The sequence below is a fragment of the Scyliorhinus canicula genome, chromosome 15, assembly GCF_902713615.1.
Source record: "Scyliorhinus canicula chromosome 15, sScyCan1.1, whole genome shotgun sequence".
NCBI lineage: Eukaryota > Metazoa > Chordata > Chondrichthyes > Carcharhiniformes > Scyliorhinidae > Scyliorhinus > Scyliorhinus canicula.
The window spans coordinates 63,300,137-63,322,067 of record NC_052160.1 but is presented as its reverse complement, the minus strand read 5'-3'; the positions used below and the strand labels follow the sequence as shown (position 1 = coordinate 63,322,067).

The 21,931-nt window shown below is 49.2% G+C and overlaps 1 protein-coding gene across 3 annotated transcripts in view; it reads left to right on the top strand.

Annotated features, from left to right (window-relative positions):
• Positions 1 to 21,931, top strand: part of meiob (meiosis specific with OB-fold) — a 254,364-nt gene that overhangs the window by 198,200 nt on the left and 34,233 nt on the right. For all 3 annotated transcript variants that reach the window (XM_038820920.1, XM_038820921.1, XM_038820919.1), the window contains one exon: positions 19,864 to 19,950. In XM_038820920.1, coding sequence (XP_038676848.1) covers positions 19,864 to 19,950 — 87 coding nt within the window. The remainder of the gene's footprint in view (positions 1 to 19,863; positions 19,951 to 21,931) is intronic.

Genomic DNA, 21,931 nt, shown 5'->3' with positions numbered 1-21,931 from the left:
ATGCTGTGCATGTATGATAATCAAGCCTGGGAAATGTCTTGTCATGGTCCAACAAAGATATTTAAACAGCCTTTACAAAGGTTTGCTGCAGTGCTTTGGCTCTAAGACCTCAAGGCTGTTAGATATAAAATTTGCCCTTCAGGCTGCTAGCTGGAAACTGGCGTGTCTGCGTGTGAGCCTGCTAGGTGTCAGCTCGCTTGCTTTTGAGGTTGCTAGCAATTATACCTGGATTCCATTTTGAGTCTGCCTTCTGTGTATTTGGCTGTCTGTCTCTATCAAATTCCTTGACTGGACATCTTGGGCGCAATCCATCCAAAAATGTCTGGTGTCATTTTGGGGCGGATTTGGGACTGGTGGTGGCGTTTTGTGTTGGCTGCAATGGCGAGATAGCGACCTATATTCATCCGCACGTAGTTTGTAAAATGAACCCCCATGTGAATCTTGCCATGCCTGGCTCCCTGGCGTCATCAGCCTGGCTCTCTTACCGTCTGATTCACCCGACTCGTGCCTCAGCTGCTCCCCGCTAACAAGGGGAAGCAGCTTTTACATGCTCCCTCAGCATCACTCCCAGTTAAAAAACCAGGATGGCAGCACAGAGACCTTACTTTAAGGAAGCCGACCTGGTTAGGCTTCTCGATGCCGTGGATTCGAGGCAGGGCACCCTGTTCCCCTGAGGGGTTCGGATAACCAGCAGCAGGGTTAGCAGTGCCGCCTGGGAGGCAGTGGCAGCTGCAATGGTGTGGACAGCATGACCAGGAGGCCCGGGCGTCCAATGTCGGAAGATGACGAACGACCTCCAACAAGTTGCAAGGGTATGTTAACACCTCTCTAACGGCATCAGTCCCCCACCACCCCTCAATTTCCCAAACCCCCCCCCTCCTCCCACCACTGCCCCCGCCCCTGACCGCTCCTCCCACCTGATCCACTGGCTGACACCTCACCCTTCCAAAATCCAGTCTTCCAGCTTGTTCCTCAGGAATCCCTGGTATGCACCAGCCCAACATGTCTAGGTACGATGCACATATGCTACCTGCTATAGACTCCTCTGACCCACCAAGCGTGTGACTCACAGTGTCCTCTCTGTGTCCCCACAGGAGAAGATATCCCATAATAAGAGGGAAAGGGCGAAGACGGGGGAGGAGTCCTAGAGATCCGAGTCCTCCCCCCCCCCCCATGAGAAATTGGCCGACAAGGTTGCCCGAGGGTACAACAGTGACAGAAAGTGAGGTCAGCCTGCGCCAATGAGGATTCACTGCACCTTTACCCAGATGACCTGTCTCAAGTGAGTTTATATCCCACAAAATTATCTTTTGCTTTAACTGACCACAGTCCATTGTCTTGCAGGATCACCATCTGATGAAGCCGGGTCACTGGAGTAGAAACCCCCTCCCCCTGCTCCCTTCCCACCCAAGAGTACACCTTGGAGGAGAGCTCCGAGGAGAACACCGGCGTTGTGTCACAGATATCAGCTGCATCATTCACCACCGCAGAAACACAAACCTCATTGGCAACATTCGTGGACAGACTTCGGGGGCACTCTATGGTGAGCATCACACAGTTGCTGATGGAGACTGGAACATCCTTGGGAAGCAGCAGTCAGAGGTCTACTGGAGCCCAGGACTCAGCTGGGTCCCAGCCAGATGTTGAGCCTCTGGACATGGTTCTCCCAGAGCTGATGTAAATGATAGGACACAGCCGTGAGATTCAGGATGAGTTGTCAGCGAAATGCCAGGCACTGCATGGCTGATTGGAAGAGTCCCAAAACCTTTAGGCACAGGAGATGGTCCCGGCAATGCGTGGCACCCACGCCAACAATGCTAGGCTGGCAACCACAGTTGGGTACCTGGAGCATGACGTCCACCCCTTGAGTGTTGGTGGCCAAGGCATGGCTCAGTCTGTGATGACCATGGCTGAGGGCCTCAACATCATCTCCCTGTCACTGATGGGCATGTCCCAGACACAGTTGGACATTGGTGAAACACTCCAGAACATCCAGTCACTGAGGAACATCGCTGAGGGCATCAACACCAAGATGTAAATAGGGAGCCTCATGGACTGGCACTGCCAGATGACTCAGAGCTTCTGGAGCTCACTCCAGCTTCCCCTCTGTTCTATGGAATCCTTCAGGGCCCTACTGGCACCCTCAGGGAGGAGAAAGTGCTGCCGCCCATCCTGGGGCCTGCTATCAAGGACATTAAGGTGGTCGCCAAATCTTCTGAATCCCCCTCTCCTGACACTAGCCCATCTCAAGGGCAGCGGGAAGAATAGGGTGGCATGGCAACACCTGTGACACCAGTAAGTCGGCCAGGGCCCTCCAGCTCCTGGCCCTCCAGAGGATGCCCGCCAAGGGCATTGAAAGGCACTGGGCAACTTCACCTCTAATGTGCATCATGGGGACACAACTAGATGTAGCAGTGGATCACGGAGGATCGGAGAGTGAGGAACACTGAGTGGGCACTGGTGAAGTCACGATCCTTAGCTAGGGGGAATGAAAATCTTACTTTAAAATGTTCACCATTAAAACATTTTACACTGAGACATATGAAGTCCCTGTCACTTTAATCTTCACAGCGGGCCTGCCCCCCCCCCCCCCCCCCCTCCTCTGGTTCCCTCTCTCCCCCCCCCCACACACACACACACACACAGTGGTTGAAGATCAAAAGCCCACAGTGTAGACTCTGTCATGAGGATGGGTGTGAGCATGCTGTCAGCTGAAAGATAGGAGTCAGACTTAATCAGGTCCTGAGGAGCATCAGAGCTTTCCTCATAGCGAGTGGTCATCACTCTCCTGCCTTGTATAGGGACCCACTGAGAGTGCTAACACAGGCCCATCACCCTGAAGTGATGTTACATAGACCCTTGGAGGGGGGGAACAAGAAGGGGTAGCAGTATACAAAATCTGGGGATGATGAGGGCCTCCCTGGTCCTCCTGGCATGTTGGATCCTTGCTGCCGCCTGTCCTCCATCCTCCGAGGCCACATGTCTCTCATCCTCCTCTTTGTTCAGCATGTCACTCTGCTGCTGTGCCAGATTGTGGAGGACACAGCAAACTGCTACAAAGTGGGAGACCCTCTGGGGTGTGTACTGTAAAGCTCCATCATAGCGGTCAAGGCATCAGAACGACATTTTGAGTAGACCAATGCACTGCTCAATGACAGGACGAATGGAAACATGGGCCTCATTATATCGGGTCTCCGCCTCAGTCTCAGGTCTCACACTGGCGTCATCAGCCATGACCTCAGCAGGTATCCCTTGTCCCCCACAAGCCACTCCACCATCCTGGGGTAATCCTCGATAACATCAGTGATCTCCGAGTGCCCCAGGATGCAGTTGTCATGCATACTCCCAGGGTAATGGGCACAAATGAGTGCATGATCCTCAGGCGGTGGTTGCACATGATTCGAGCATTCAGGAAATGGAACCTCTTTCTGTTAATATAGGGCATTCCCTGATGCCCCGGTGCTTGCAGTGTGACATGCTTTCCACCGATGGCCTCCTGGACCTGGGGCATCCAGAAATAGTGATGAATCCAACAGCCTGGGCATCTTGGTGGGTTTGGTCCAGATCAAAGTTGATATAATCTGATGCTTGGGCATACAGAGCATCCGTCACCTCCCAGATGCACCTGTGAGCTGAAGATTGCAATATATCATACAGACCCCCGCCCGGTCATTGAGTGCTACAGGGACCTTCAAGGCCACTGGGAACAATGTGTCCTACTCCTTCTCCACGGGTGTCATGTCTGCGAGGACATGGCACAGGTGCTGCACTATCTCCATGTTGAGACGCAATCTTCTGAGGCATATGCTGACTGCCAGATCATTGAATGACCAACAACTCCTGTATGCCCTGGCACGTCGCTGGACTTCACTCCTTACCCCTCTCCTCAGCCTGATGGGCAGCTGGGTCTTCAGGGTGTGTGGCGGCAACCTGCACATGTGATGCCTCCAGCTTGTGATAGCCTTGCCACCGTCTTCAGCATCTGCCTGCCTCAGCTGCGACAGGCACAGTGAGAGTAGCCTCCGCGGGATCCACAGCAGTAAACATGTTTCTATCTGGAAGGAATTGGAGAAGGAGAGAGACCGAAAATCAGTTACAGCTTCCACCCAGGACTCTGATATCTCCCAATCCTCCCCCATCCTTATGACTGTCCCACCTTCTCTCAGACTACCATCTAGGAGCCAGTTGTGCTGGAAAACCTCGCTTTGCAGACCCATTCCCAGCTAGATCAGGAAACCCTAGACCCCAGACCTCTGCCAGCAACATTAGGGAGATTGTGCTCAGCTGCCCTCCACTCATGCAAACATTTACCTTTTAGACAGGAGAGGATCCTCGGTTGTGAAGCCCTGCTTTTTACTCTTTGATTGTTGCCAGCTGTCTCTATGCTGCTGACACTCTTATAGCACATGCACCATGTTCAGACATCAAAGTTTGCAGGACATCCTGTCCATTAATATCCTCTCAAACACAGCACCTGTTCCTTTGAGGAGGCACTTGAGAATTCAGGAGCATGAAGTGTTCTGACAACTAACAGAGCTAATCCATCCTTTGAAATAGCCTTCAACTGTGAAGCTAGATGCAGCTCACAGTCAAAGGGGGTAAAATTGACTTTCATTAGAGAAGCCACAGCAGGACAGAAAGCTGTCGTTACCCCTGTTATGGGTCTCCACAATATTTAAAAATGGCTTGAAGGCCTCACAGATGCAAAGTCCTTCACCCCCTCCCCAAGCCCAGGGGCAACACCTGACTTGGACCCCTCCAACCCCAACCCCCCTAAAGGGCACCCCTTCCCTGAGCACTGGGGCAGCAGCTCCAATATCCTTGAGCTGCATGCCAATAAATGGAAAGGGCTGCTCACCTTACTTCCCCTTGGTAGCCATTGCGGCACCTTCTCGTTTTTGTAAGGGAGTACTAAACAATGCCCACGTGACTTCTCATTGGGGAGTCGGATGACTCCTAGGAGGCTGCTGCATTTGACTTCAGTCTTGCCAATGAGATTGAAATTAATGCAAATTAGGCTTAATAACATACTCGCTATTTTTGGATGATGCGGATCTCGCCATTGGGAGTGAGCCGGGCGAGTTGGAAAGTGGTTCACGACAATCTCAAATTGGGCCTCTCCCGCTATTCACCCGGCGCGCCCAGATGGGAGCCAGGAACGATGCGGTGGGAAAATTGCGCTCCATGTGTATACCTCATTGATCTTCCCAATTGGCTAGGTAAACTGTTTCTACTCATAAGCTATTCGCCTCTGATTCTTATCTAAAATGCTTTTGATGGGCAGGTCGCATTCTATTATGTTTTGTTAAATTTATTTTACTGTTGTTGCAAGGCAAATTCGTGACACTAAATCAGGAATACCAAGTGCTCTGTTGGTTAAGGCTAGTTTTTCATTTTTATTTATTCTTACAACATCCATAATAAATTTAATTAGTAATATCATTAAACAAACCATTCAGATAATATTGATTTTGCATAGTATTACTGGCTTTCCTGGGTGCAATCCTGCCCAATGCCCGACCGCCTGGGGGTCTCCAGTGGCCTGGGAGATCCCCCACAGATGCCATTACACCGGATTCCTGTTTATGTGCACCAATGCTAAACAGCGCCCTGGTGAGTTTTCCCAGGCACAGCCAGGAGAATCCGATGCAGACGTATTTAAATGCGCTTTAAATATGCTAATCTGGATCACGCCTAGTGAGCGCGAGATCCAGATCATGACGTTTCGCAAGATTCCGTTGAATCTCACAAGGTGAGGGCGGCATGGTGGTGCAGTGCCCAGCACTGCTCTCTACAGCGCTGAGGACCCAGGTTCAATCCCAGACCCAGATCACTATGTGTGGAGTTTGCTGTGTCTGCATGGGTTTCATCCCCACAATCCAAAGATGTGCAGGTTAGATGGATTGGCCACACTAAATTGCCCCTTAATTGGAAAAAAGTAATTGAGTACTCTAAAAATTTATTTAAAAAAAAAAGAATCTCGTGAGAGGTTTCTCATGAGATTCAATGATCTCGTTGTGTTACCAAATCGGGTGCGTTGAGGCCGGTAAATTGCACCCTATATCCAAACTATGGGCGCGATTCTCCGCTGCCCACGACGGGTTGGAGAATAGTGGGAGGGCGTCCCCGACATTTTTCACGCCCTCCCGCTATTCTCCCTCCCCCCCACGGCCGCCCCACGACACGAATCGCTGCTCGCCATTTTTTACGGCGAACAGCGATTCTCCCCAGGCCGATGGGCCGAGTTCCCAGGCCATTACGGCCGTTTTTACGGCAGTAAACACACCTGCTTGCTGCCGTCGTAAAAACGGCCGCAACATGCCCGTTCTGGGCATCCAGTCCCCGATTGGCAAGGCAGTACCACGGCCGTGCCAAGGGGGGCATGGGCCCGCGATCGGTGCCCACCGATCACGGGCAGTACCGGACGCACTCTTTCTCCCTCTGCCGCCCCGTAGGATCAGTCCGCGGGGCGGCTGAGGGAGATGACGGCCCCGTGCATGCGTGGGTTGGAGCCGTCCAATCCGCGCATGCGTGGCTGACATCATCGTGCGCGTCAGCCAGCGTGACGCTTGGCACGCGGACTTAGCGACGGTCGCTAAGCCCGCGATGCCGTGCTTCACGGGGTCCCGCTGCTAGCCCCGCCCGGGGGGGAGAATCAGGTCCCGGGAGGGGGTGCGGAGGCTGCCGTGAAACACGGCCAGTTTCACGGCAGCCTTTACGACTCGCCGCATTTGGGAGAATCGCACCCTATGTTCTTACTACTTAGCTAATTGGCTTCATTTTCATATAGTTACCAGTCTTACCCAACCATAGCCCTCTCACTTCCCCTGCCTCTGTCCTTGCTTAAAATCTGTTTAATCTCTGACTTCCTTCGATTTCAATGAAAGGTTATCAACCTGCAACATTTATTTTGTTTCTCTCTCCAAGGATGTGCCTGGCCTGCTGAGTATTTCCAATATTTTTTGTTTTTATTACATAGCAAATACACAGCCGACACAAAAAGTAAATATCAAACTTTGCGCATTTAATTTGTATTTCATTGGTACACATCTATAGCTTTCTCTCACCAAAGGTCTCGCACATCTCAAACCAATCTAGTTTTAATCAGAGCATCTTTTAGCTGTCCAAGTTCACATGATTCTGCCAGCTGCCTTACTGCTTTCTGCTACCATTCGATGGCTTTGTTTTTACTCTGACCTCCAGTATTGAATACGTAAACATCAGATGTAACTTTCACTCGGGGTTCAAATGTGCATTCAAGGCTTTCAAAATCTCTATTGTCTTTTTTCTTGCTGGTCTGTTAGATTTAGAGTGGTATACACTTTGTAGCAATCTTTCCACAGCAGTTTTAAAAGTATGGTCACTCTTATCATTTAGGCTTGTTTATTAAGAGTGTTGTAATCTCATAGTTCTGCCATTGTAGGTGGAAAAACTGCCAATTTTGCCATGTCCAATGTTACTGGAGATGTAATTGGAAAAATTACTGCAACCATTTTAATTCATCCAGTAATTCTCTGCAAACTTTATTTGCAGTCCTTTCATCCTTTCGTGCCTGCATTTCCTTTGTCCTTTTTTCTATAGCCAATAATTCACTTGCAGCATGTGTGTGCTTTTCATTTGTCCTTTCGGAAGCTATTTTGCAGGTTTGTACTTTTCTGTGTGCCTTTCTGAGCTGTGTCTCACTTGCAGTCTTTGTCTAGTTTGTTTTGTTCTTTTCAGCAGCTTTTTCCTTTTGCAGATTTGAATCTTTATGTTCTTGGGTTTTCAGTGTTTTCGCTACACCTTTTCCAAAGTTCAATAATCGATTTTGCTACACTTTTGTACCCCACGTTTAATGTATAAGGACCCACCCCCCAAGGTCCCCTATAATAGGAAGACCCTCCAGGGACCCCTGGGATAGCTAGACACCCTACAGGGATCCCTGTGATAGGGGACACCCCACAGGGACCCTTTTGACACGGGGACCCCGACAGGGATACCCTAACTAAAGGGACCACCCTGGGATCCTCTGACTAAAGGGACCTCCCTCCAGTGATCCCGGACTAAAGGCACCCCACCCAGGGACTCCCTGACTAAAGGGAATCCTCCCCCACTCCAAAGCATTCCAAGCACTCAAGCACGTGATTTCACTGTATTTACCTTTCTTTGATGTGGTCAGTGTTTACAAACATTGAGGTTTCACCACTTAGGACATTGAAGTGTGAAAGGATATGAATGGATAAAAGCTGCAGATGGTTTTTACAAGCTATCAATCACAGACCACGACTTGAAAGTTCTGAATGGCTTGCAGATAGTGGACCTGTAGAAAACCAGATGCTTGCCTTCAAGGAATGGACACATGGAGCTGCAAGGTATGTATTACAGCTATGATGCTTGCCACAGACCCCGTCTGGACTGCTTTCTAGTGTTGCTCGTTCTGGGTGAGTGCGCTTTACACTCAATTTGGCTCTGTTTTGTTCCTTAGCTCTAGAGCCGCCAGGAATCGTTAAGATACCGCCACATGTTTCAAGTTCAAGTTCAGACCAATAACTCAATACACCAGTTAGTAAGTTCAAACAAGACACGTTTATTATGATACAGTTATCTATTAATTATGCATATAAAACTACAAGACTAGGCTAATCCTACCACTAACAGGCCAATACTTATCTGGAATAAGGGAACTGCCAGATCAGGGAACAATGGCCTCTTGCTTTGTCCTGCATCCGCAGGCTTCCAGTCGGTGTGGACTAAAGGGGTCAGGAGTGTCTACTCTCGTAGCGTGCGTTGTATGACACTTACTTGATGGCGGCTGCTGACCAGGCCTCTCCTTCTCAAGGTTCTTCTACTGCAAAGGTGTTCTGCTGGGAGGGCCGGCTGGTCAAGAAGAACGAATCAGTCCTGGGACCTGACTTTTATAGGTCCCAGGGGCTTCACATCCTTCAGGGCAGACCCTCTATAAACCTGCAATCGATTGGGTCTCTTCCCAATCGATTGATTTGAATTTCCCCAATAACAGGGCCGTTCCTCGATCACCGGGCGGTTCCTTACACCTTATTGGTGTCCTTTGTCTTAGACTCTACTGGCGCCGGAATGTCTGGCCTTCCATAGAATGTTTAACTGTTGTGTCCATTGTGCCTGGGAATCACCGTAAATCGCTTAATTAATATGCACATCTTGTTAGTTACAATTCTGTCAGGTTTCTGTGGCAGCTAGAATACAGGTGATTCTGCAGACTGCTGGTTTCTTTGCCAATGTCCATTTTACCCTGCAATCTTTGCGTTCTTCCATTTTGTGTGAGGAAGTGGCCAACCCAGGTGGCTACACTCCCTCCTTGTGCAGCTCTCGAATTTGCTGGAAGTGGCCTTCCATAACATCGATGCCTTCACCTCCGACCACGCGGCACCCTAATGGACGCCGCCATCACCCGACCCGGGTGCGACGCAAACCTGTGCCGTGCATCAATCCGCCAACTCCGGAGGCCCGAGATGCTACTTCTGTGGCCAGAGTAAGCACCCCAGACAACGCTGCCCAGCATGGAGCGCGATCTGCAACGGATGCGGAAAGAAGGGCCACTTTGCCAAAGTCTGCCAGGCCCAACCTGTTCCTAAAGTTTCCAGACCCAGCAGCGCTGCGTGTTGCCTGTCGGAACTGCCCCCATCTACCACGTCATCCACCACGTGAGCCACCATCTTCAACACCACGTGCGACCAGTGGGGGCCACCATCTTCGACGCCACCTGCCACGTGCGACCCGTGGGGACTGGCATCTTGAACCATCCCGCTCCCTCCTGGAACCCCTGCTCACCCAGTCGTACGCTGGCCTCTGCTACTCTCACCCACCTTCCGAAGCTCGCTTCCATCACTCGACCAGTTTCGACCTCATCACCTCACTAAATCCATGATTGCCGTCCGGATCAACAGGCACGAGATGGCCTGCCTCTTCGACTCCGGGAGTACGGACAGCTTCATCCACCCAGATACGATAAGGCGCTGCTCCCTCCCAATTTTACCCGTGACCCAGATAATCTCCCTGGCTTCCGGATCACATTCCGTGGAGATCCTGGGGTACTGTGTCGCAACCCTTTCGGTACAGGGCATAGAGTACGCTAATTTCAAGCTCTACGTCCTCCCTCATTTCTCCGCTGCCATATTATTGAGTCTTAATTTTCAGTGCCACCTCTGAAGCCTTACCTTGAAGTTGGGTGGACCCCTGCCCCCCCTCACTGTCTGTAGCCTTGCGACCCTTAAGGTCGCTCCATCCTCGCTCTTCGCTAACCTCACCCCGGACCGTAAGCCCGTCACCACTAGGAGCAGAAGATACAGTGCCCGGGGCAAGGCCTTTACGAGGTCAGACGTCCAGCAACTCCTGCGGGAAGGGATCATAGAGGCCAGTATCAGCCCCTGGAGAGCCCAAGCGGTGGTCGTCAAGACTGGGGAGAAGCACTGGATGGTCATCGACTACAGTCAGACGATCAACCGGTACACGCAGCTCGATGCGTATCCCCTTCCCCGCATATCTGATAAATTAAATCAGATCGCGCAGTATCAAGTCTTCTCCACTGTTGACTTGAAGTCCGTGTACCACCAGCTCCCTATCCGCCCGGTGGACCGCCAATTTACTGCCTTCGAGGAAGATGGCCGCCTCTACCACTTCCTCAGGGTCCCCTTCGGGGTCACCAATGGGGTCTCGGTCTTCCAACAAGTGATGGACCGAATGGTTGACCAGTATGGGTTGTTGGCCACGTTCCCGTATCTGGATAATGTCACCATCTGCGGCTATGACCAGCAGGACCATGACGCTAACTTCTGACATTTCCTCCACACCACTAAGCTCCTTAACCTCACATGTAATAAGGAGAAATGCATTTTCCGCACAACCCGCCTAGCCATCCTTGGCTACGTGGTGCAAAACGGGGTCCTAGGGCCCGATCCGACCGCATACACCCCCTCCTGGAACATCCACTGCCCCAAGGCCCTGAAGAGATGCCTGGGGTTCGTCTCCGATTATGCCCAGTAGGTCCCCAATTATGCGGACAAGGCCGGGCCACTCATTAAATCCACCCTTTTCCCCTGACGGCTGAGGCCCGCCTAGCCTCCAACCGCATCAAGGCAGATATTGCCAAAGCCGCAATGCATGCAGTAGACGAGGTCATCCCGTTCCAGGTGGAGAGCGATGCGTCTGACTTTGCCCTGGCCACTACCCTCAACCAGGCGGGCAAGCCCGTGACTTTCTTCTCCCGTACCCTCCAGGCCTCCGAAATTCGTCACTCCTCCGTCGAAAAGGAAGCACAAGCCATTGTGGAAGCTGTGCGTCATTGGAGGCATTACCTGGCCGGCAGGTGATTCACTCTCCTCACTGACCAACGGTCGGTTGCCTTCATGGTTAATAACACACAGCGGGGCAAGATCAAGAATGACAAGATCCTGAGGTGAAGGATCGAACTCTCCACCTACAGCTATGATATCTTGTATCGACCTGGGAAGCTCAATGAGCCCCCAGATGCCCTATCCCGCGGTACATGCACCAGCGCACAAGTAGACCGACTTTGGGCCCTCCGGTGGTCACCCGTTTTTTTCATTTCGTCAAGGCCCGCAACCTGCCTAACTCCATCGAGGAGGTCAGGACCATGACCAGGGACTGCCAGGTCTGCGTGGAGTGAAAACAACACTTCTATCGGCCAGACAGAGCGCACCTGGTAAAGGCTTCCCGCCCCTTTGAGCACCTTAGCATCGACTTCAAAGGGCCCCTCCCCTCCACTGACCGTAACGTGTATTTCCTCAACATTATTGACGAGTACTCACGTTTCCCTTTTGCCATCCCATGCCCTGACATAACCTCTGCCACTGTCATCAAGTCTCTTCACCTCATTCGGTTTCCCCACCTATATCCATAGTGATCGGGGTTCCTCTTTCATGAGTGACGAGTTGCGTCAGTTCCTGCTTAGCAAGGGCATCGCCAAGCAGGACTATCGGCTACAGCCCCCGGGGAAACGGACAGGTGGAGAGGGAGAACGCGACGGTCTGAAAAGCCGTCCTTCTTGCCCTACGGTCTAGAAGTCTCCCGTTGGCAGGAGGTCCTTTCCGATGCGCTCAACTCCATCTGGTTGCTCCTGCGCACTGCCACCAATGAGACCCCTCATGAACTAATGTTTGTCTTCCCCAGGAAGTCTACCTCAGGCGTCTCGCTCCCATCCTGGCTGACAGTCCCAGGGCCCATTGTCCTCCAGAAGCATGCGAGGAGTCATAAATCCCTGATCGAAAGGGTTCTTCTCCTCCATGCCAACCCACAATATGCCTACGTGGCACACCATGACCGGCGGCAGGTCACAGTCTCCCTTCGGGATTTGGCACCCTCAGGTTTCCTGCTGGCCATCACCACCACCCCCGACCCTACACCATCTCCGTCCACCGCTACTCGGCTACTTCGGAATTTGGCACCCGCAGCCCCCCAGCGACCCTCACCACCACCCCCACCACTACACCGTCTCCCTCTCCACCGACTCAACTACTGGATGAAGAAGAAGACGACACGCTCCCAGACACGCAGATCTCGACACCAGTGCCCACACCACAGTCGGGACTTAGGCGTTCACGGCGGAAGATCAAAGTCCCCGACAGACTCGATCTTTAAGTACACTTCACCCCCGTCGGACTCTTTTTTAACAGGGGGTGAATGTGGTAAACCACTGTTACTGTATTATACATATTGTGGTAAAGCACTGTTACTGTATTGTATATATTGTGGTAAACCACTGTTACGGTATTGTATATATTTGTTGTCTCTGCTGGCTCCGTTTGTGGCTCCTCCCCTCAGGCTCTGTATAAAGGTGGCCGACCTCTGGCCCTTCCCCAGTTCGGGATCAGTTGCCAGCAGGTTCTCATTTTGCTTATTAAAGCCACAGTTTTGTTCCACAACTCGTCTTTGTTATAATTGATGGCACATCAATTCCACAAGCAAGAAATGACTGAAGGCGCTGGATACTGCAAAGGCTATGTGCCCAAACAATATTACTGCAATAGTACTGAAGACTTGTGCTCTAGAACTTACCATACCCCAGCCAAGCTGATCCAGTACAGCTACAACACTGGCACCTACCTGACTGTGGAAAATTGTCCAAGTATGTCCTGTACACAAAAAGCAGGACAAATCCAACCTGGCCAGTTGATGGAAGGAGTTATCAACAGTGCTATCAAGTAGCACCTGAGCAATAATCTGCCCACTGAAGCTGAATTTGGGTTCCGACAGGGTCACTCAGCTCCTGACCTCATTGCAGCCTTAGTTCAAATATGGACAAAAGACTTGAATTCCAGAGGTGAGGTGAGAGGTGACAATGTTTGAAATGCATGTCCCTTTAGTTTAAAGTAAATCAGGACCATCTTCAGAGTGACTTGAGAGCAGATGATGCTCATTGAAGCCGGTACTTAAGAACTGGTTTTCCCCAGTCAGGAGTGGCTTCTGGACAGAAAGACGTTCCAGAAGGGACGAGTGGAAATTGGTGATAGTACTGAACTACAGTACGGTGATAAAACAGTTATGAATCAAAGAACGTATTTTGTTGTCTGATTCGGTAAATTCGGATACATCCACCAATGAAACAAAAGTGACTGCTCTTGGCATCAAGTCAACATATGACTGAGTGTGGCAACAAGGAACCCAGCTAAATTCAGTGAATGGGAATCCGGAAAGGGGGGGATAACTCTCTCTGCTGGTTGGAGTCATACCTGGCACTAAATAAGATGGTTGGAGGTCAATCATCTCCGTTCCAGGGCATCATAGTAGGAGTTCCTCAGGGGAATATTTCAGGCCAACCATCTTCAGCTATTTCATCAATGACCTTTTTTCCATCATAAGGTCAGAAGACCGAATGTTCACTAACGATTGAATAGTGTTTAGCACTATTTGATACACCTCAGATACTGAAGCAGTCCATATCCAATACAGCAAGATTTGTATGATATCCAGGTTTGAGCTGAGAAGTGGCAAGTAATATTCACACGACACAAATGCCAGTCAATGACCATCCCCAACAAGACAATCTAACCACACTCCTTAGCATTATCATCGCTGAAACCCCCACTATCAACATCCCGGGGGGTTACTATTGACCAGAAACTGAACTGGACTAGCCATATAAATACTGGGGGCGATTCTCCGAGCCCCGCACCGGGCCGGAGAATCACCGCGCCCCGACGCCGTCGCGCGATTCTCCGAGGTGCGGAGAATCAGCGCCATTTGCACTGGCGCGTTTGCGGCGATTCTCCGGCCCGGCGCGACATTGCCCACAGCCCTGACCGCCTCTGCCACCTGCGCCCAGGCACAGCGAACGGCGGCGCCTGGCGACCCTCCTCCCGGGCCCGGGTACAGGGTCATCCTCTCCTTCACGGCGTCCATGAGGTGTCCAGTGTCCCTGAGCCATAGCGCAGCTCTCCATCCAGCCATATTGTTGGCTGGGACGGTGTGTGTGGGGGGATGGTCATTTATGTGCGGCTCCAGTGTGTGAGCTTCATGTGCGCCAATCATGGTCCCAGTGAATCCGGCACCGTTTTGCATGGAATTGGTTGCGTTCCACATGGCGATGGTGCTAGCCCATTTAAAGTAGCTGAATCGGTGCAGCTGTTGTGCCGTTTTTTCTGTTGTAAAACGCCACTGTTTCCACGCCAGCATCGGCACTTAGTCTCAAAATCAGAGAATCCAGCCCTGAGCTGAGCTGAATTGCACCTGATTTACGCTCATGTTGGGAGCACAAACCATGAAGTGATTCCCAATCCTTAGCCATGCAACTTTTGCATGGCGTGGATTGCGAGGGAATCTCTTGGGAATTCTGCTTTCTGGCCACCATTTACGATATCGCCGTCGGGCAACGGAGAATCTAGCCCTAAGTTTACATTGGGGCATAATTTGTGGGCTTTCACGATAGCAAAACTAGCGCCGAACCTGGACCGATTCAGCAACTGTGGTAGGGCTAGCACGGGCGGCACGTGGAACACAATTGATTCCAAGAGAAATGGTGCCGGATTCGCCGGGTCTGTGATTGACACTCAGGAGGCTGACAAGCTGCAGCTGCATATACACATTACAATCCCCACACACACTTATCCCAGCCAACAAGATGGCACATATTGTGCTGAAACACCCCCATCCCGCTGATGGGTCGGCTGGCGCCAACAGGTACCTGGGGGGGAGACCTAAACGACCCATAGCCCTCAGTTCACTGTGGGCTGTTAGAGGTGTGCGCAGCTGCATGGCTGCCTTTCTGGCTGCGGCAATGATACCCCGTGCCATCCACCCCTACTCCACTGGCCACCCCGGCCAGCGACACAACTGTCAGCAAGCAACGGTGATGTTGGATGTTTTCCGTACCCTGTGTCTCTCCCTCAGCAACCATAACGCCGGTTTCATGATTTTTAAAAGCACAAGTGAACCATGCCATAGGAAACTCGGCCCATCAGAGGCGGAGCATCGCAGAGGCCCCCGAGAATACCGGGTCAGGCCTGCTAACGATGTTTACTGTCCGTGCATTCCAGACTACATTGACGCCGCTGTCGAAGTGACAGAGAATTGCGATTTGCCATCAAATCCGCGTCCGCTGCGATTTTGCCATTAGAACCTATTCTCCACCCAGTTGCGTTTCGCGATTTCAGCATCAGCTAATGGAGAATCCTGCCAAGGAGCGTGATTCTGTTGTTGAATGACTTATTATCTAACTGTAATGGTAAGAACTGGACATGCATCTCGACGTTCATTAAATTGAGAACGTGAACAGATGCCAAAGCAGAATTCACACACTGCTTGTCAAGTTCATGGAACTCTTCTCCAAGCGCTCTTCTGGCAGCGCCATAGTCAGATTTGAGAAATGTATCCTCTTTACAGTTGCCTCTAGCTTCAGCTTGCTATTGACACTTTTCATGCTACAAAAGGAAAGGCTGCAGTCTGCCAAACAAAAGCTGTAATTTGGAGGAACACCAAAGATGAGTAATGGTAACTGGATGAGTTCTAGTCAAGCTGTGAAAATAAATACCTAGGGAATGTGTGAATATAAAGGCCATTTTTAAGATGTTACGATTTGGATTCTCAGTTTTCAGCTGATGTATTTTCATTGCATAAGACTGCTTTCAAGCATGATGTTTAATTAGCATAAAGTTGTGTGTATTAAAGAACCACAAAAACAGAATGAAAAATGAAAATCGCTTATTGTCACGAGTAGACTTCAACGAAGTTACTGTGAAAAGTCCCTACTCGCCACATTCCGGCGCCTGTCCGGTGAGGCTGGTACGGGAATTGAACCGTGCTGCTGGCCTGCTTGGCCTGCTTTAAAAGCCAGTGATTTAGCCCAGTGTGCTAAACCATGCCAGAATTAAAGCAACAATTGCAACACAGGCAGCCCACCAGCTTTGTGGTGCCTGATCATTTCAATATGTTCAGCCTGAAACCAGCATTAATCATTGTGTTGATTATAAGTTAAATGCATTAATAGGGGACCAATATCATGAGTAACCACTTACAGTTAACCTACGCTGCTTAATGCTAGTCTTAAAGGCCAGGTGTATCATGGCTACATACTGCCAGTCTTGTAGGAAATGAATCTGACCTGGGAAACATTGAAGATTGACACAACAAGGGAGAGAGAAGATGCCAAGTTTTTTGGATGCTGGAGGGGAAGCTTTGCTGGTGGGGATGGAAAGAAGAAGAGAAGATTTGTATCCCACAGAAGGCATGCCAGGCATAGGCTTATAAGGCAATGAGAACAGAAGATATTGAGGTCAAAGCACTGAGGGCCTGGATATAGCACTTTTAAGATTCAATTACCTCACATGAGTTGTCATGATCAAGAAATGTATTTTCAGTTGCCATATTCTACTAACTACACCACTGGCCTCAGACACTGCATACTTTGCTGTACCCGATGCCCCCCAAACAGATTGCTTGACAGCCTGACACATTCCCTCTCTTGCAGGACAAGATAGCACTAAACCAGAGGCAGCCAGAGCTAATCAGAGGTGTGTCTGCATGTTCTACTTCAGTGGAGGAGAACACTGGCCATTATTAGGACAGCAATTGCTGAGGCTTTAGACGGGGTGGTAGGGCTGTATCCATGAAAAGATGACAGTATTTGAGTTGTTCCTTGTGTTGTTCTTGTCGTGCTTGTTGTCTTTGTTATGCTTCTTGTTGTTTTTGTTCTTCGTGTAGTTTTTGTTGTTGTGCATGTAGTTTTTGTTGTTGCTGTTGTTCTTGTTTCTGCAGTGCTTCTTGCGATTTTTGTTGTTCTTATTGCGCTTCATGTTGCTTTTGTTCTTGCTGTTGTTATTCTTGTTTCTGCTGTGCTTCTTGTGGTTTTTGTTTTTCTTGTTGCGCTCAATGAGTGTTCCGTGTGGATAATTTTAGTCATTTTCACAGTTATTGGTGCGAGTGTCCTTTGTGGTATCTGTTACATTGAACGTTTCGTCTAGAGAATGGTGAGAATGATCTGATGTTGCATTGATGTTGGTGACATCAGTCATTTGTGGTGGATTTGATTCCTCTTCTTTGCTTCCTTTGTACTCCTCTTCTGGAGTCATTTGTGGTGGATTTGATTCTTCTTCTTTGCTTTCTTGGTGCTCCTCTTCTGGAGTCAAAATCTTCACAATTTCATTTTCTTATTGCTCTTGGTGCTCCTCTTCTGGAGTCAAAATCTTCACGATTTCATTCTCTTGTGGGTCTTGGTGCTCCTCTTCTGGAGTCAAAATCTTCAAGATTTCAATTGACGTGGTCTCTCTGGACTCATGAGTGGCCCTACTCTGTGCTTCTGTACAGACGAGCTGAGATCTCTCAGTCTCGCTGTGATCCTGCACCTCCTGTATGTCGAGTGTGATCACATTGTCACTGTTTTCGCATGCAGTGGGTAGATTTACATTGTCTTCTTCTTGATTATGCGAGCTTGGTAGACTTTCATAGGCTGCTTATGGTTGCTCAGATACGGTGGGTTGACCTTCATGGTCTTGTTCATGCATGGTGTTCGCTAGGGAGTGTTTGCTTGCTTCCATTTTGGAGTCTTTCAACAAGCTGTCTGTGGAGGCTTGCGTCGCTCTCTGTGTGGAGTCTTTCTGTGCTCTCTGTGTGGCGTCGTCTTCATCTTGGGTATTGCTGTCACCCAATGTATCGATGATCTGCTATGGCACCATGGTATTGGATTCAGCTACCATGAGTAGAGTCGTGTTGAGCTTTGCGACCGCGTTGCTGATGCTGTGATCAGCATATCCGAATAACTCGGCCATGTCTGAGTAGTATTGTTCGAAAAACAAATCATCTTTTTTTGTGTCGGATTTGGTATCGTTTTCTTCATTTTTTTTGTTTTGGAATTGTTTTTGTTCTCTTCACTTTGGGTGTTGTGAGAGTTATTTTCAACTGCTGGTGTAAGTTCAGGCGTTTTTCTGTCTTTTGAGGTAAGAAAATTGGGTTTTACAGCTTTACGTTTGTTGTTTTCAATTTTCAGGCATTTCCCTTTTAAGTGGGCGTGGTCCGGGTCCTCTAACATCATGATGCTCATGATGTCATACATAGGAATCGATTGTGCATGCGCAAATCGATCTTCCTTTACTGTGCGGTTTTTTTGTCCACTGCGCATGCGCGGCTTGCGCATGCGCAGAACCATCTTTGACTGGTGCGATCGTTCCTTTCAACTGGGCATGCGCGCCTTGCGCATGCACAGAACGCAAAACGGCTGATTTTAACTGCGCATGCGCGGCTTCTGTTTCCTGCGCTTGTGTAGACGCAGATTTTTGTCTTTTGTTCCCCGGAGACTGTAAAATGTGCTCAGATGCCATTTTACAGTGGATTTCAGCGTTTTTTCTTTGTGAAAAGTTCAAATTACTTTTTTCTTTTGATCTGGACTGGATTTCAGCGTTTTGTCTTTGTGAAAAGTTCAAGTTACTTTTTCCTTTCGATCTGGACTTTTCACTCGCGATATCTAGACTGAACCCTTTCTGTTCTGATAGTGATTGTTTGAGTTTTGCATCACTCAGTCCCTGTGCAGTTTTCTCTCTGAGCATACAGTACTGTTCAAATTTGTTTTGTATTACTTCTAATTTGGTTCTGTCTTCATCTTTCAAGTATTTAAAGCCATTATATATTTCTCTAGCTTCATGTCCTGCGATGAGCAGTGCTATTTTCATTTCTTCTGAGGCTGCTTTTAAATCGTTAGCTATGATATATTTCTCGAACATTTGTTTAAATATTTTCCATTCGTTACTTAAATTACCGATTGTGTTCAGTTGAGGTGGGGTTCCAATCAATCTCATCGAATTAACAAAGCCTTCTCACGTTGAATGTCCGGTAGGAGCTTTCCTTGCCATTTTGGTCTTTCTGTGTCTGCAGCTTGTGTAATCTTATAGTAAGCGTTCTGAAGCCAAACCTGGTACCATGTGTTGTCCCTTGTGTCTTAATAAAGCTCGTAGTCTTAAAGCTGAAGTAGATGCTTTATTGTGAGTTTGTTCTCTCTTCAGTGCTTAACTCAAAGTTACATCTATGCTGCTAGTCTGTCTTGCTACCAGCTCCCGATCCTGTGAAATGTCCTGACATCCTGTTTGTGTGTATTTATATCTCTCCCGTGCTCCCTCTAGAGCTTGCTCAGTTGTATTGCATCTACACATATATAAAATCACCACAGTATTCTTGTACCTAATCCTCCTTTTCATCTCCCACCTGCTCCTTATCCTATGCTCACGAGAGCTTCAAAGACTCTTGTACCTATCAAAATGAGCGCCAATGCGTCAAATTTCTTGCTTGGGACATCGTAAGAAACATATGAAATGATAGTATAACAACATGAGGAAATTTACCTTATTAATTTTCCAATGAATTAAGATTACAAAACTTATACTGTTTATCTTATACTATAATTCCTAGACTGATGAGTTTTGCAGTTTAACGGAAGAGCAGAAAACATCATTAAAATGGAACTTCCTTTTGGAGAGGTGCAAAATCTACCTAAAGGTTTGGATTTTATTATTCCTTAACAATGTATATTTTATCCGTGGTTTCTGATTTTATTATACAGCATACAGCTACAAATGACTTTCTTTTTAAAATAAAAAAGAACAACGACATCTGATAATGGCTGCAGTGCAAGGCTCTCACACCCAAAGGGAACAGTCCCTGTTGATCTGAGTACATTATTCAGATGATCATTACACAACTAATGCTTTAGAAAGATCAAATTCAATTGAGTAATCCAATACAATAAGGAAGAATGCCGGAAAGGAAAGCCTTCAGTCCACTTCCCCCATGTGAGATGTATTCTCATCTCATTCCAGAATGAGATCTCTTCTACAATTTGTGGAATGGGCTCTTCGCTGTTCCTTCATCTTGGGGCCCAAACCCAGCTTTGTTCAATAAATATGGTTGGAGTTGGACTGGTGATCATCTAATGAAAAACCTGAGAATATGAGTGCAGTCTCGAAGTCATTCACATCTTTGTCATCCTTTGCTGCCTCAGCCTTTTGCCTCAGTGTGTCCACAACTGCATGGTCAAGATTGATCTGCAGATGCTTTTTGACCATCATGGTCATGTTGTTCCTTGGGACCTTGACAGTCATGGTCCTCTCTATAATTGCAGTCCAGCCTTAGTTGCTGATCACAGTGCAGTATGGAGAGAATACAAGTCTGCTGGAAACTCACATTTTCTGCTTGCTTGTGAAAGACCTCTTTCATGAACTTGCACAGATTATCATACTTGACTCAGTCTTCACACTTTTTCTTCTCAACATCTTTGGATCACTGAAGGCCTATCTTTGTCACAGACAGGCAGCCGGATTCTCCGTTCCTTAGACTAAGTGTTGACACTGGGGCAGAGTTCATGGAGCTCTATGATAGCAAACCTGGCACTGCACCTGGACCGATTCAGCGACCGTTGAGGGGCTACCATCAATACCACATGGAACACGATCGATTCCAATGGAAAATGGAGTCAGATTCACTGGTGTCGGGATTGGCACTCGAGAGGCTGACGAGCTGCAGGCGCATATTAGCAATCCACTCCCACACACACTCATCCCAGCCAACAAGATGGCACTGGTGCGCGCCCATCCCTTTGATGGGTCGGCTGCGGCCAGAGGGGTGGCCTGGTGGGGCACCCAAACGATCTGTGACGCTAGGTTCACAGTAGGCAGTCAGCAGCGTGCATGGCTGCCTGGCAGACTGTGACAATGGTGTTCCATGCCCGTCCACCCCGACCCCACAGTGCTTCCTCTGGCCACCCCCCACTACTCCCCCTGGCCCTGGCAGAAGCCCCTCCACCAGTGGCACAACTGTCAGCACACTATGATGTTGGGCACTTTCCGTACCTCTCCCAACCCCTCAACCTGTTTCATAATTTTTGAAAGCATAAGTGAACCTTGCTGTCGGGAATTCCCTCCCAGTGGTGGCGGAGGGTCGCGGAGACACCGGAGAATACCGGGTCAGGCCCGCTAATGATATGTCAACGCCGTTTATAACCGATTCTCCGCCAAGCACGCTTTGCAATTCTGGTGCCGACCAAAGGAGAATTTTGCCGATGTTGCTTCCTGTCAAACCCCTTCCACTGCTGCACACGGTATTCGTCATTGGACATTGTCATGTACACCAACTCAAGTTCCTGTTCACACACCGCAAAAGCAGAATTTGCTTTTAGCAGTTATGTAGTTGATCCAGTTCTCGTTTAACTTTAATAATAATAATAGCTTATTGTCACAAGTAGGCTTCAATGAAGTTACTGTGAAGAGACCCGAGTCACCACATTCCGGCGCCTGTTCGGGGAGGCCGGTACCAGAATTGAACCTGCGCTGCTGGCCTTGTTCTGCATTACAAGCCAGCTGTTTAGCCCACGGCGTTAAACAGCTCCTGAGAGCTGGGGTGGGGGGTTTCCGATGGGGCCTAGCCCGCGATCGGGGCCCACCTATCGGCCGGCCGGCCTCTCGCTCCCCGGGCCTGTTTTCTT